General features: G+C 40.7%; 1 protein-coding gene across 1 annotated transcript in view; it reads left to right on the top strand.

Annotated features, from left to right (window-relative positions):
* HEATR5B (HEAT repeat containing 5B) overlaps positions 1 to 15,732 on the top strand; it is a 47,533-nt gene that overhangs the window by 29,485 nt on the left and 2,316 nt on the right. Inside the window, exons 25-34 of the mRNA XM_080998462.1 lie at positions 2,196 to 2,377; positions 2,933 to 3,001; positions 4,582 to 4,761; positions 5,989 to 6,223; positions 6,885 to 7,145; positions 7,490 to 7,617; positions 8,763 to 8,907; positions 11,544 to 11,816; positions 13,281 to 13,505; positions 14,214 to 14,365. Coding sequence (XP_080854588.1) covers positions 2,196 to 2,377; positions 2,933 to 3,001; positions 4,582 to 4,761; positions 5,989 to 6,223; positions 6,885 to 7,145; positions 7,490 to 7,617; positions 8,763 to 8,907; positions 11,544 to 11,816; positions 13,281 to 13,505; positions 14,214 to 14,365 — 1,850 coding nt within the window. The remainder of the gene's footprint in view (positions 1 to 2,195; positions 2,378 to 2,932; positions 3,002 to 4,581; positions 4,762 to 5,988; positions 6,224 to 6,884; positions 7,146 to 7,489; positions 7,618 to 8,762; positions 8,908 to 11,543; positions 11,817 to 13,280; positions 13,506 to 14,213; positions 14,366 to 15,732) is intronic.

Genomic DNA, 15,732 nt, shown 5'->3' with positions numbered 1-15,732 from the left:
TCACCACATTTTATTTTGTACTGTTGAATGTGCTCAGTAGGAGAATGTAAGTAATGTATCATAGGGTGGCAACAGGAATTATATATTCGCTGCCCAGAGTAAGAGGCTATGTTGCAATGCTTTTGTGTTTCAAAGTTGCTTAATACCAGTTTGGTCCTAACTGGGTGAGAGATGGAGTGATTTGGGAGTGGTTGTATTGCTGCTTATACAATACTGCATTACCCTAGCTGGAGGTAGGTGAATGAGCTGGTTGTAAACTATACTTAACACAGGCGTATATTCTTGTAGACCAGATGTTCACTTTGTAATAAATAGTTAGGGATTAGCTGTGCATTATCTGTATGGTTGGTGGGAATGCATGAGGTTTGTTTGTATGTGGATGGTTGCTAAGAATGTATTTGAGATATGCTGCTGTGGGGGAGTGTAGGTGCAGCTTCTATTTCAGGCATTTGTGTGGTTGCTAATGCTGTTTTGTAGGGGTTTGTTGTATTTTTGTATACAATTTTAGTCTGTAATTTTTTATGTTTGAGAATTTTGTATTTGATCTTCATGTACAATGTTTTATTTTGACATTTTGTTATGCTTTACGTGATGTTTTAAGCTAGGTTGTAAACCACTTTGAGATTATTCTTATTTAAATAAATGGAAATCATTTAAATAAATAGTGGTAAGAAAACAAAGGAGTAAAAGGGAAAACCAGTTTGTAACCTGAAAGCTAAGCTGCTGTTCTGGGCATAGGCTGTGGCTACTCTTGTAAATATCTTGGAGCTTCAGTTGGTACATCATGATGACGTGGCTCCCTCCATTGGCCTAATATGTTTGGACATCATTATATTGGTGTATTATGTATGTGTCTTGTGCATATACCCTTCTGATCTCTGATCTCTTATTTCATTTCTTCCTCCCAATGTGTAATTGAAGATATCTAGGGTGAATTAACCATTCCCTGTTATATCTGAACCAGGAAGCTATACTTACCAGATTTGGATGAAACTAGGGTCTGAAACCACAGTTTGAAGTTGGTTTCAGATCATGGTTTGGTCTAAGTCCAGTAAGCTCTTGTTCCTGGTTCAGAAATAATGGGAAATTGTGGCTAAATCGCCCTGGAAGTGTTCAATCACAGCATGACAAGAAGTGAGGCAGAGTGACACAAGGACAAAGTATGCAGGCACAACCTTCATGCAGATTTTGGTTTAGTGAGCTGAGATATATGTGATTGAATTGGATCTGAAATATTTTGTTCTGGCATGTTAGTATTTACCATGAAGTCTTATCAACAGGTGTTCATAATGATTGCTGACTTATATGTCCAGATTCAGATGTGGTATGCCTCCAAATACCTTTTCCTGGGTGCCAAAAGCAAGGAGGTATAGCAGCGGGTTGCAAGCAAAGCAGTTGACTTCAGATCCTGCTTGTGGGCATTTCAGAAACATCAGATAGGCTACTATTGATAATATGGAATGTAAAAGAATTCTAAAAAAAGTATGTGATACTTACTACAAAGTTAGGCACATTTTACAATTTAGATGAAAATAATGTTGGAAATTTTGATTATCACTTTTAAAGCCTGCATATTGAAATAGGTCATTCCACTGACTCCTTGTACTGATGATTTCTTTTAGATTAAATAAAATGGTAATAGAATTATCTGCAAAAATCCTATGCGAATTAAGTTTAACATTGAATAAATTGTGTGTGTGTGTGTGTGTGTGAGAGAGAGAGAGAGAGAGAGAGAGAAATGCAACAAAGGTGATGACTTTATAGATTGTTATATTTTTCATCTTTTCTCCTCCTGGCATTCTTTCAATAGATTTGTTTATGGTCTGAATTAAGCTTTTGTTTCTTGTGTGAATGAATTGCTCCTTTAATCTAAAATATCCAATGGGTGAACCTTAGAAGTGATCACATGCTCTGTTGTAAACAATAGGCACTGTGAATTTGCTAACTGCAGTTTAGATTTTCCGTAGATGCAATATTATTATCATTTCAAATCCTATTTTAAGGAGAATAGTTCAGAATTCATGAGAGAGATTGGCTCTTAAGGTGGTACTTTTGCTCATTTTTTCTGTTTTGCTTTGCTTAGACTATATCATATTTCTATATTATAATGTAGTTCTTTGGGGTGAAAGATGTGTGTAAGTTTGAACCACGGATGACTTCTGAAACAGTCTGCTTTTTCTTGTGTCTATTTTCAGATGACCTTCTAGTTCTTCACCTCTCTGATCTTATTCGCATGGCATTTATGGCTGCAACTGACCACAGCAACCAGTTGCGAATGGCTGGTCTCCAAGCACTTGAAGACATTATCAAGAAATTTGCAGCAGTTCCTGAACCAGAGTTTCCAGGCCATGTGATTCTAGAGCAGTATCAGGCTAATGTAAGCTTATCTATGTGCTTATGCCATTGCAAAAAATCAGTTGTGAAATGAGATGTATCCCAGCTGAGAATCGTCTTGCTTTTGATGGGCATGAAGAGATCCTGTTTGTCACAGGTGCTCTGTAGGCATGCATGAAGCTCTCATACAGGTCTAGGCTCATTATATGTGAAGATTTACAGCTCCCCCTTTTAATCTTCTTAACCTACCAATTCACATTTGGAAAGTCATAAAAGTTGAGTCAGTAGCCATGGCTAGGTCAGCCTGAATGGTGATGAGCAATTGACTCCCTTTCTCCATGATTTATAATATTACTACAATCAGTATTATCTGCCATAGCAATTGCAAAACGAAACTTGTGACTTCTTTGGAGACGCATTTGCTTCTAAAATTAGATGTCTTTTTCCACTGAAAAAAATGATTAATAGTGTCTGTCGTATAATTATGACAGTTACAAAGGTTAATTAGCTGCAAAGGTTAATTAATTCAAAGTGTCTAAATTCCTGTTACAAGAGTGGGTGTAGGGCATGGTTTCATCAATTTTCCTTTCTCGCACAGGTTGGAGCTGCTTTAAGGCCAGCTTTTTCACAGGACACCCCTTCTGATATTACAGCAAAAGCTTGCCAGGTACAAAGAAAATCATGGTTGTCAGATGGAGGGAGAAATGAATACTAGCCAAAAGTGGGAGGGCGCATCATGTTAAGAAAGCATCTTATCTCCTTGTGAATGAAGATAGGCCTGCGCTGGCTCTTAGGACTGGCATTTTTTAAAGGTTTTTGCAGTTAATAGTTAGGTTTTGCAGTTCTTCAGAGTAGAGCCAGCTTGCAGCTAGTTGCGCAAGAAGGGGCGCGGAGTGCAAGAGCAGAAGACGAGGAGGAGAGGAATGGAGCATGGAGCAGGAACAGAAAAGCAGGCAAAAAGGGGGCAGTGGGAGAGGAGGAGAGGGTGCCTGGGCCAGTCTCAGATAGTGTAATGTCTTGCACAGGGTCTGTGGAGGTGATGTGAAAGACTTGTGCCTGAGAACCTGAAGAACCACCTGCCAATCAGAATAGATAATACTGGGATTTGATGTGCAGTGATCTGACGTGGTATAAGTCATCTTCCTTTGATCTCTAGCCAGATAAGGGTTATAAACCCTCTGCACTGTTGCCCTTTCTTTGCCCTATGTGCATTTTCTGGTAAGATCTGCTCAGGGATGCCCACCAGGGACGGGATTGTATGGAGGAGGCATACAGTTCCTTGATTTATTAGGAGAATGAGGAATCCAGTTATATAGCAAATTCATGGTCTGACTTCATAGTTATTTTATTGTGTTCAGTCATATAAAGGGCAGAAGATCCTTAAACACCACTGGATTTCCCTTTAGCTAGCAGGTAAACTGTGCTTAGGATGCACCATCTGATCAAGGAAGGAAGAGATGCTTTGGAAGTAGGCTGCTCCCATGATGTACTAGTTTGTGTCTTGCTTTCATCAAATACAATCACAAGTGTTTATGCTCCCTTGTTATTTGTCTTCAGGCTTGTCTTTCTGGTTGTCTTCTTCCTTTTCACTTCTGTTTTATATTTTGTCTGATCTTTCTGGTTTGCCTCGTTATCTGGTTTATTTCATGTTTTTTTTTTAATCTACAGTATCATGTTCCTTCTCGGTCCACCCATCATTTTTGGTTGCACAGTTTCTCTCCTGTTCACCATTTTGTTTCTTCACACTTTCAAAAAGCATTTTAAAAACTACCAAAAAAGTTCCTTTCCCCCCAGTTTATTGTTCTCTTTGTTCCTATGTTTTTGGCCATTCCCCCCCCCCCCCTTTGCCTTAATTACATGTTGTTCCCCATAGTACCTAGCTAGTAGTGAATTGCAGATAGTATTATGTAATGCAGTCACATTAATGTTTGTAATTAAAAAGAACCATGAAAGTGTTTCTTAAAACAATTTGTCAGAAAATATTCCTGTGTTGAAAGTTCTTAATTTTTTCTTAAAACTTCTCTGATCAATGCAGATTTGTATAACTCAATTGTATTGGAATTTCCCATGTTATCATTTGGACATTTTGGTGAGGTGGGCTAGGTTGAGAAATGGAAATTAGCTCTAACTCACACTCTGGTCTTCATATTTGGGTGGAGTTTTGAGCCTAGACCAAGACTGACTGGTTCTCTGTGTGGAGGAATGCTTTCTTAAAAGGCAAGCTTGGCTCTTTATATTGATTTTTAGGTGTGTAGCACCTGGATTGGAAGTGGAGTAGTAAGCGACCTTAATGATCTTCGCCGTGTTCACAACCTCCTTGTCTCTTCACTGGACAAAGTGCAAACAGGCAAGGGGTCTTCCAGCCAGCTTTACAGGGAGAGCGCTACTACTATGGAAAAACTGGCAGTACTCAAAGCTTGGGCTGAGGTAAATGTTTAAGAATAATAATATAAAAGCAGTTGCTTATTCTTGCTTTTCTGTGGAGTGGAATGCAATAGATGAAAAAATCAGTTGATCTGATATATTGTTTATTACACTGCATGGAAGACATGTAGTAACTTAACAGAGTATATAATACAGGTTGGGTTGCTGCTGTTTGTAAACATTCCAATAATATTCTTCAGACTTTGAATGCAAGACAATGTATCTTGAGGTTATTTTTAAAGGTTTCTAGCTGCTACTTGAAATGTCTACATAGAAGTTAACATATGAAGACATAAAGCGATCCATTTATTACATAGAATTTCATTGCATATAAAAATAAAATAATATGTGAGCTAGCATGATCCAGTATGTGAAGTGTTGAATTCAGAACTGGAAACATTCTAGCTCAGGTGTAGACTTGTTGTATGATCTTAGATAAATCCCTTATCTCAGCCTTCCTTGCCTCTAAGCAAAACAATGTCAACAAAACAGTGAACTACTTGCCAGGATGAATGGAAGGAGGTTTATGAAATCAGTTTTTCTGGTAAAAAATGGTGAAACAATACTTTAATTATATGAAGTATTTCTGCTGGTTTTTATATTTGCATAAGACACTTTATTAACATGTTATTTTGTGGTATTCCCTAGTGTTGCTGGCATCATCAGCCAAGTTCTCTTTTTATTGTTTATAACAGGATATATTCAGTTGGAGGAATTCAATATTGCACTAAGGCAAATGTTCCACTAGCACAATCATTTCAGCTTGCCAGTTCTAGGGGTTCTTCCAACACAAACATCCCAAGCCATGGGAAGCATACAGTGGGGAGGAGAGGGGCGAAAGCCCTATTGTGCAAGCAGAAGTCCTTGCACAGGGCTTCCAGTCAGGACTCGTTAAGTGAACTCAGTCCAGGGACTTTGAAACATACAAAAGTTCTCTTGATCATGACTTTTCAACACCTTGAGGATATATAGTACTTTTAGAAAAGGTTTGTTAAACCTTATGGGTTTGAGAATGGGGTTGAAAGTGTGCTGCAGAATTAATCTTTCTGACATACAATTTGGGTGACCGTATTAAGAGGTGTGGGTTTTATTAGTGCAAAGAGCCTAGAATTTAAGGGAACATATATTTTAAGGATGGGTTACATTAATGACACTTAATGGCACACAGAGAAGCTTTATTTGTGTTGTCTGTATATGCTTGTAATACTTTGCATGGATCTTTATCTAAAGGTGTATGTTGTAGCTATGAAAATTAAAAAAGAAGCAGAAACTAAACCGAAGAAAGCAGTGAAGAATGATGACGATGACGACGATTATAGCACAGTAGATGAACTGCCACCGGACAGTTTAATAACACTTGTACAACCAGAGCTGCCCACTCTCAGCCGCCTCTGGTTAGCTGCACTTAAAGATTATGCTCTTTTGACTTTACCAGCAGAATTTGCAAGTCAACTTCCTCCAGACGGTAAGCTGTTAATTTAGTTTAGAGTACAGTTATTATAATAGTTTTGACATGTGGGTAGAAACTTTAAAAGACCAAGTTTAGGAAGGCTGAACAATGTCCATATCCTTGTTTTGCTAGGAAAAGACACAACAGCACATTCCCAATGCACAAAGCATGAGCCTAATTTCCTTAGCTCTGGAGCACTTGAGCCAGAGTTGGAAGGTTTCGCTGACCATGGTTAGGAAGCTGTCTCGAGTTTGTTTTTTCATGTTTGCAGTATCAAATAGTAACATCGAATGTCTGAATGAAATCAAACAGATTGTTCATATCGTCCTACATAACCTCAAACATAGTGTTCTTCAGTAAATTTGGTTCCTGCAATAATCTCTGAAATGGAGTGATAAATGAACAATTCATGGATTTGTAATATATGAACTAGCCCAGGATGCCATGTTTCTGGCAGTGGGACGGTCAGAATGATAGACTTCACTGATAGTGAGCCACCATGTGAAGAATTCTATAAGCATGTGAGTTTGGGCCTAGTTGGGCAGAGGCATGTTAGCAGAAATTCTAAGATGTAGTTGATATTAGCAAAATATTTAAAATGATAATGCACTTTTTACTCAGTTCCTTTCTGCCTCCATCGTCATGCTGAAATCTAGTGTAATATTTTGCCTGACAGGTGGAGCATTTTACACTCCAGAGACAATTGATACAGCTAGACTGCATTACCGGAATTCATGGACCCCAATTCTACATGCAATTGCACTGTGGTTGAATAGTACAGGATTTAATGCTTCTGAATCAACAGAAGATGTGTCGGCAGCAATACCGAATCCACAGAAACGTGCCACATCCATTATGTTAAACCCAGCACCAGGAACACCACCATCCACCAAACCTTTGCAAGAGATAAACAAAGATCGAATGCATTTGATTTTGGGTAATATGTTGTGTTGTTGTTTCAGAATTCTGTAGTGGTGCTTTATATCATCAGGTAGCAATATTTCCTATTTTAATGGACTCTAGCTTTGTGACAGCACCAGAAACAGAAGCATTCTAGCTTTCAGAACTCAGGATGCCTAAGTGTTTGTGTTTCAGCCTGAGACTCTTGACTTGCTGATGGCTGCAGTAGTATGGTGCACAGTCATCTCATGTAAAAACAATTAAAACTAGTGTTTTATGTATGCACAGCAATATGCAATAATAGTTTTTTAAATACAGTAAACCCTTTACTAGTCACTGTTGTTCTGTTTCGTCTAAAATCTAAAATAATTTGCTTTTCAGGTGTTAGTATACAGTTTCTCTGCTCTCCACGACCAGAAGAGCCTGTTGAACATGTTACATCCTGTTTACAAGCTCTGCACACTTTATTGGATTCCCCTTGTGCTAGAACCCACATTGCTGAGGATCAGGTATTATCACTGAAGTCTATAACTGCAAACTAGGATAGCCATCTGATTATGCAAAAAGTAAAGCAGATTGCTGGAACAACAAATTAAATGAAGGTTTCATGTATTGGTCATGGAATGGAAAAGTTTGTGAAATTGACAAATTGGTTAACATTGACTAATATGTTTTGTCCTGATTTTTCTCAATTTAAATATTAATTATGAGGAAAAAACAGAACCAAATTTGTACTTTCAACCTTTTATTCAATAAATGCCAGCTCAGACACACTGAAACAGGTGCAGCGGTGTGAACCTAATGAACATTTGGGCAAAAACTAATCAAGTTAGCTGAGAGAGTTAAGCATATCGGAATTAAAAATGCTTAACTTTGGCTGAATGATAATAATAATAATAAATAATAAAATTTTATTTATATCCCGCCCTCCCCAGCCGAAGCTGGGCTCAGAGCGGCTAACAACAGTAAAATGATAAAACATTCTAAAATCATTTCATTAATTCAAAACAAATTAATGGCAACCATTAGGCTAGAGTTCTGTGAGGATTGCCAAAGGAGGGAGTCAGGCTGTGCCCTGGCCAAAGGCCTGGTGGAACAGCTCTGTCTTGCAGGTCCTGCAGAAAGATGTCAATTCCCGCAGGGCCCCAGTCTCTTGTGACAGAGCATTCCACCAGATCGGAGCCACAGCTGAAAAAGCCCTGGCTCTGGTTGAGGCCAGGTTGATGCATATGGTTGCATGCATCTGGTTTATGCATTTGGTAAGTGCTTTATTTAAAGTGGTGAATGCACAGAATACAGTGGTACCTCGGGTTACATAGGCTTCAGGTTACATACACTTCAGGTTACAGACTCTTCAAACCCAGAAATATTACCTTGGGTTAAGAACTTTGCTTCAGGATGAGAACAGAAATTGTGCTCCAGCGGCGTGGCGGCAGCAGGAGGCCCCATTAGCTAAACTGGTGCTTCAGGTTAAGAACAGTTTCAGGTTAAGAACTGACTTCCGGAACAAATTAAGTAGGTAACCAGAGGTACCACTGTAAGTCTTTCAGATGTAGATTAAATGAGACATAAGGGATTACAGCAAAGTAGGATAGCTTTATTATTAAAGCTTATGATCATATGCAACTTTGAAAAAAACTTTTTTTCTTGCTAGCTCCTTGGTGTTGAACTTTTGAGTGTGCTGCATCGACTCCTCTTGACCTGCAATCCTCCTTCAGTCCAACTGCTAGTAACTGGTGTTGTGCAGCAGATTGTAAGAGCTGCTCAAGATCATCTACAAGAAAAAAGAAACACTATGAGTGAGATATGTTACCTTAATTTTGGGTTTCAGAAATAATGAAGATTATTAGAACAAAGTTTTGTTTGTGAAGATGGGATATTTCAAACTGTATCTTTCTTCATCCTATTTATATTCATTTTGCACACTTAACAAACCTAAACTAAGTTGAATCATTTAGTATACTTTGATGCATTTCAATAACACAAGAGAATCAAAATATTTCTATATTTCCTTACATTTGTAAAAGGAAACAGCTTTAACACTATTTCACTTGTTAATAATAATAATAATAATAAATAATAATAATAATAAATAATTTATTATTTATACCCCGCCCATCTGGCTGGGCTTCCCCAGCCACTCTGGGTGGCTTCCAAAAGAATATTAAAATACTGTGATACATCAAACATTAATAGCTTCCCTAAACAGGGCTGCCTTCAGATGTCTTCTAAAAGTCTGGTAGTTGTTGTTCTCTTTGACATCTGGTGGGAGGGCGTTCCACAGGGAGGGCGCCACTACCGAGAAGGCCCTCTGCCTGGTTCCCTGTAACTTGGCTTCTCGCAGTGAGGGAACCGCCAGAAGGCCCTCGGTGCTGGACCTCAGTGTCCGGGTAGAACGATGGGGGTGGAGACGCTCCTTCAGGTATACTGGACCGAGGCCGTTTAGGGCTTTAAAGGTCAGCACCAACACTTTGAATTGTGCTCGGAAACGTACTGGGAGCCAATGTAGGTCTTTCAAGACCGGTGTTATATGGTCTCGGCGGCTGCTCCCAGTCACCAGTCTGGCTGCTGCGTTCTGGATTAGTTGTAGTTTCCGGGTCACCTTCAAAGGTAGCCCCACGTAGAGCGCATTGCAGTAGTCCAAGCAGGAGATAACCAGAGCATGCACCACTCTGGCGAGGCAGTCCGCAGGCAGATAGGGTCTCAGCCTGCGTACCAGATGGAGCTGGTACACAGCTGCCCTGGACACGGATTTAACCTGTGCCTCCATGGACAGCTGTGAGTCCAAAATGACTCCCAGGCTGCGCACCTGGTCCTTCAGGGGCACAGTTACCCCATTCAGGACCAGGGAATCCTCCACACCTGCCCGCCTCCTGTCCCCCAGAAACAGTACTTCTGTCTTGTCAGGATTCAATCTCAATCTGTTAGCCGCCATCCATCCTCCAACCGCCTCCAGACACTCACACAGGACCGTCACCGCCTTCACTGGTTCTGATTTGAAAGAGAGGTAGAGCTGGGTATCATCCGCATACTGATGAACACCTAGCCCAAACCCCCTGATGATCTCTCCCAGCGGCTGCATGTAGATGCTGAAAAGCATAGGGGAGAGGACAGAACCATGAGGCACCCCACAAGTGAGAGCCCAGGGGCCTGAACACTCATCCCCCCCCCCCACTTTCTGAACACGGCCCAGGAGGAAGGAGCAGAACCACTGTATGACAGTGCCCCAGCTCCCAGCCCCTCAAGACGGTCCAGAAGGATGTTATGGTCGATGGTATCAAACGCCGCTGAGAGATCCAGCAGAACTAGGAAATAGCTCTCACCTTTGTCCCTAGCCCGCCGGAGATCATCAACCAGTGCTTCCAAGGCAGTTTCAGTCCCGTGATGAGGCCTGAATCCCGACTGGAAGGGATCCAAATGGTCCGCTTCTTCCAGGCGTGCCTGGAGTTGTTCAGCAACCACTCGCTCAATCACCTTGCCCAAGAATGGAAGATTTGAGACTGGGCGATAGTTGGCCATCGTGGCCGCATCTAAAGATGGTTTTTTAAGAAGCGGTTTAATAACCGCCTCTTTCAGCGGGTCTGGGAAGGCTCCCTCACGGAGGGAAGCATTCACCACCCCACGAAGCCCATCGCTCAGCCCTTCCCAGCTAGCTTTTATAAGCCAAGATGGGCAAGGATCAAGGAGACAGGTGGTTGGTTTCACTCGTCCAAGCAGCCTGTCCACATCTTCGGAGGTAACAGATTGGAATTGATCCCACGCAATTTGACTAGGCAGGACTCTAGCACTCTCCCGCCCCGGCCCTGCTCCCACAGTGGCGTCTACCTCTTCCCGAATCTGAGCGACTTTATCTGCAAAAAACTTTGCAAAATCATTGCAGGAGATCATGTGGCCCGTACTGGGCCCCGATGTAGCAGGTGGTTCCGCTAAATTGCGGACCACCTGAAAAAGTCTCCTGCTGCTGTTTTCTGCAGATGCAATAGAGGCGGTGAAGAAAGTCTTCTTCACCGTCGCTATCGCCACTTGGTAGGCTCGACATTGAGCTCTAGCCTGTGTCCGGTCAGCTTCAGAATGGGTCATCCACCACCGGCGCTCTAGCCATCTCAACGATTGTTTCATTGCCCTCAGATCCGTGGAAAACCACGGGGCTGTCCGGGCTCCATGCAATCGGAGAGGGCGCTGATAGCATAAGCACTTGTGTCACCTTTGATTCTGTATGTACCACAGTTTCTAACAGTAAACAGAGGCTGTCTAGTTACTAAATATTAATGTATATATTTTAAACAGTTTTATTGTTGTAATACTATGTAGCTATATTTATACTTTCAGCATTTATTATGCATTATTTTGAATCCCTTTCTACATTGTCATCTGTGTATTCCATATGATAGTCACATTTTTAATACATACTGCCTTTTATGTTCTTATTTTGTAGATGAAGAAGATGTAAAAGAAAAAGACACTAGTACCATGTTGGGCGAAGGAGGAGAAAGTGGGGGTCTTGTGCCAGGAAAATCTCTTGTATTTGCTGCCATGGAGCTCCTAATGTTTATCCTAGTACGACACATGCCACATCTGAGCACAAAAATGTCAGATTCTCCGAGTCATATCTCCAGCAGAACCCAACAGCTTCCAGAAGAAAGTGCTCGTCTTGTAGCTGCCACAATTGGAATTCTGTCTGACCTGCCCACTCTCTGTTCCCCAGCTGGTAATGCAGTAGATTTTTCTTAAAGATCTTTCTTTAAGAGGTTTTGCAGAAAGTGTATCCTGGATAGTGAAATGAAAGCATGACAGGTTGAAACCTGTTTTTAAAATGTGGAAAGTGTTAGGAGAAATGTTTATGATGGTGGCACAGACAAGCAAAACAGGCTTTCCCAATCAGCATTGTGTTGGCTGAGGCTGATGTGAGTTGTAGTCCAAAACATCTATTATCTATTAAATTTGTATACCACCCGTCATCCAAAGATCTCAGGGCGATTCACAGCATAATCCCCCGCCCCTCAGTGGTTCCTTGAAAGGACAGAATTTCCATTCCTTTAGCACTTGTTATCCCCGAACTGCACGTCAGTTTATGGAGTACCTTTAAACCTCAGAGATTTGCTTCAATAGAGCATTCTTGAAATCTGTACGCATTCATTTCAATAAACGGAACCCAGAACTTATTTGGTAAATGAAAAAATGATAGGCAGCTTTGAGTCATTTTTAACATTATAGCCATGCACAATCAGGAACGGCTGCTATTAGGATGTAAAGGTAAAGGTACCCCTGACAGTTAAGTCCAGTCGCGAACGACTCTGGGGTTGCGGCGCTCATCTTGCTTTACTGGCTGAGGGAGCCAGCGTTTGTCTGCAGACAGTTTCCGGTTCATGTGGCCAGCAGGACTGAGCTGCTTCTGGAGAAGCAGAGCAGCACACAAAAACACCGTTTACCTTCCCGCCAGAGCGGTACCGATTTATCTACTTGCACTTGATGTGCTTTCGAACTGCTAGGTGGGCAGGAGCTGGGACCAAACAACGGGAGCTCACCCCATCGCGGGGATTTGAACCTCCAACCTTCTGATCGGCAAGCCCTAGGCTCTGTGGTTTAGACCACAGCACCACCCACGTCCCCTGTTAGGACGTAGTTACTTCCAAAATGACACATATATGATACTTTAGTTTCACTAGGAAAGTGAAAGAGTAATAGAGTGCATAAGAAAAGTCCCACAGGAAGCCTGCAAGCAGGTGCTGAATGCAGTAGCAGTCTCTCCACTTGCGATTCCCATCAACTGGTATTCAGAAGCATGTTTCCTCCAACAATAGAGGTAGAACATAGTAATCATGTTTACTTCTATAGTTTGATATGAGCCTCTTTCCCTTTTATTCCACAATGGTAGTCAAGGCGCCAGGACAGATTTGAAGCATCATGTGCAATGTTGTATTTTAACACGTGGAGTGGGATGGACACACAAACAAAACCCAGTGGTTCTGGAGTGCATGGATAGCTGTGTGCCTACAGTGGCTTTTCTGTTATATGACTCCGATATGCTTCGTGTGTAACAGTGGGTACTGCCCAGCAGATAATACTTGCTCATGTGAAACACTACATAGAATATAGAACTATGGATCATGCCTATGGTGTAGCATTTTGTTCTTACACTCATGTGCAAGAAAATATGTTTTTTATCTTTCAGGATGCATGACAATTTTGCCCACAGTCCTGTTTCTAATAACTCAAGTGTTAAAAGATACTGCAGTGAAAACAACAGGAAACCATGTCCCCCTGCCAGTCTCCGCAGCACTTCAAGGATTGAAAAGTATTGTAACTCTTCCAATGACAATGAATGAAGAAATACACAAACAGTGGACAAATCTTATCCGCAGTACCTTGGCCTCAATTTTGGAATACCCTCAGCCAGGTAATTTGCATACAAACACAGCTACTAAAAAAATAAGCAAAAGGGACTGTTCTCATAGGAACCAAAACTGGTGTACTTATTTCAATAATCATATTGCTATTTCTGTTAGATCTATAAAATTGAAAGAGAAATGAATTAAGGATGCATATGGGGGTGTCCAAATCTTCTTTGGCGTATTAGTGCTTCTTTGTAGAGTCCAGCATCCTCCTTTAATGCCATAAAAAAACCATGTTTGTTGAGTTTGAACTTCTTCATATATGGCAAGAGTATTAGAATGCATGAGCAATTCAGTTCTTTTATTAACAAAAGGGGACTAATTTGACAAAATAAAAGTGTGTTGCATATTTTTAATAACAATAAAAAAGCAGAACAAACAGAGGTATACTGTATTATTAAATATATCAATATTTTTAACAATTACGTTATTGTGAGTCATTCTGTATGTTGCCTATATCTGTGGAATGTAGTTTTTAAAATCTCATGGGGATCAGAAAATCTTCCATGTTATATCATAGGGTGGTGGTGGTTTTTACCACAAAAAACCTGGGCTGAAAGGGTTGTGCAATAAAACATTATTATTATTTAAATCAGAAATATTATGTTTATTTTCCAGTATTTTCTTACTTTGTAACTGAGCAGTTTCATTTTGCCTGTTTCAAAACCGTTTTAGTATAAGCTCTCATCCTGTTTTCACTGGATTTTTTTCAGAGGCCTCCAGGCCTATTCTGGATGAAGTCAGCATGCTTACAGCTATTGCACTCTTCCTTTGGTCTGCAAGCACAGAAATAATTGGAGTGCAGTCATTACAGAATGGCTGCATGAATAGATTCAAAATGGCACTGAACTCATCTGATCCTTGGGTGAGTATTCCATTTTCGCCCCAATGACCCAGCATTTATTAAAAGTTTACTCTCCCTAAAGCTACCATTTGTGCGGTTAAAAAAACCCTACATGTACTCTAATTCTCCTGTGCATGTAAGATGTTCGCAAGTGGGACTTCATTTACACAACTTAACCTACATATAGCCATATATCAACATAAAAAACCTTTCTATTTTGACCTCCGGTTCAAGATTGGTTAATGTGGTGTAACATTTTAACAAACCAAAGCTACCATCTTACTCAAAAAGACAGGGATTCACTTTATACTAGCAGTGCTTTCTTACAGCTTTTTAATAGTAAATAAGTGATACAGGACCTCAAATAGGTAATAAATGTGGGCTATTTACAATATAAAAGGTAAAGGGACCCCTGACCATTAGGTCCAGTCGTGACCGACTCTGGGATTGCGGCGCTCATCTCGCTTTATTGGCCAAGGGAGCCGGCGTACAGCTTCCGGATCATGTGGCCAGCATGACTAAGCTGCTTCTGGCGAACCAGAGCAGCGCACGGAAACGCTGTTTGCCTTCCCGCCGGAGCGGTACCTATTTATCTACTTGCACTTTGACGTGCTTTCAAACTGCTAGGTTGGCAGGAGCAGGGACCGAGCAATGGGAGCTCACCCCGTCACAGGGATTCGAACTGCCAACCTTCTGATCGGCAAGCCCTAGGCTCTGTGGTTTAACCCACAGTGCCACCCGCATCCCATATTTACAATATAAAAACACAAAAATACTTAACAAAGAAATAGTAACAGACAAAAACAGTACCGCCTCCCCACACATTTTAAAAGGCCATAGATTGTTTAATTAGCCAAAAACCTGGGAAAAGAAGAATGTTTGTTTTTTTGCCTGGTGCCTAAATATATACAACGAAGGTGCCAGGGAAGCCTTCCTGAACATAAACCTGCCAATAGTGATCTAGGAACATTAGCAGTTGATGATACCATTTATAATAAACACAGAGAAAAATTTAGTCGGAATAGGAAATAATTCAGAACTTTAAAAAGACATTTTAGCTAATCTACTATTCATCTACTATATACCTCTGTTAATTAAAAAAACTTGCCGTGTTACTAACTGATTCCTCAGTAGTAAATGAAGTTTTACCATGTCTTGAATTGTGATTTTCAAATATGGAACAAAATCAATTATCCCAAATTATTTGCACTCTGTGTAGTTCCAGAGTTTGTACCATGACAGATACTGTTTATTAAACAGATGAAATGACCTAGAACATAATTACCAAGTAACAGTATTTCTTGTCCATTTGAATTGCCTTGTTTTCACTTTTCTTTCATGAACCGTTATTAACATTGTGATGGTTTCACTACCAACCCTAAACTAGC

The sequence above is a fragment of the Podarcis pityusensis genome (genome assembly GCF_964106645.2).
Source record: "Podarcis pityusensis genome assembly, chromosome: 3".
Lineage (NCBI taxonomy): Eukaryota > Metazoa > Chordata > Lepidosauria > Squamata > Lacertidae > Podarcis > Podarcis pityusensis.
The sequence above is the reverse complement of the archived record's forward strand: the minus strand, read 5'-3'. Positions and strand labels throughout refer to the sequence as shown.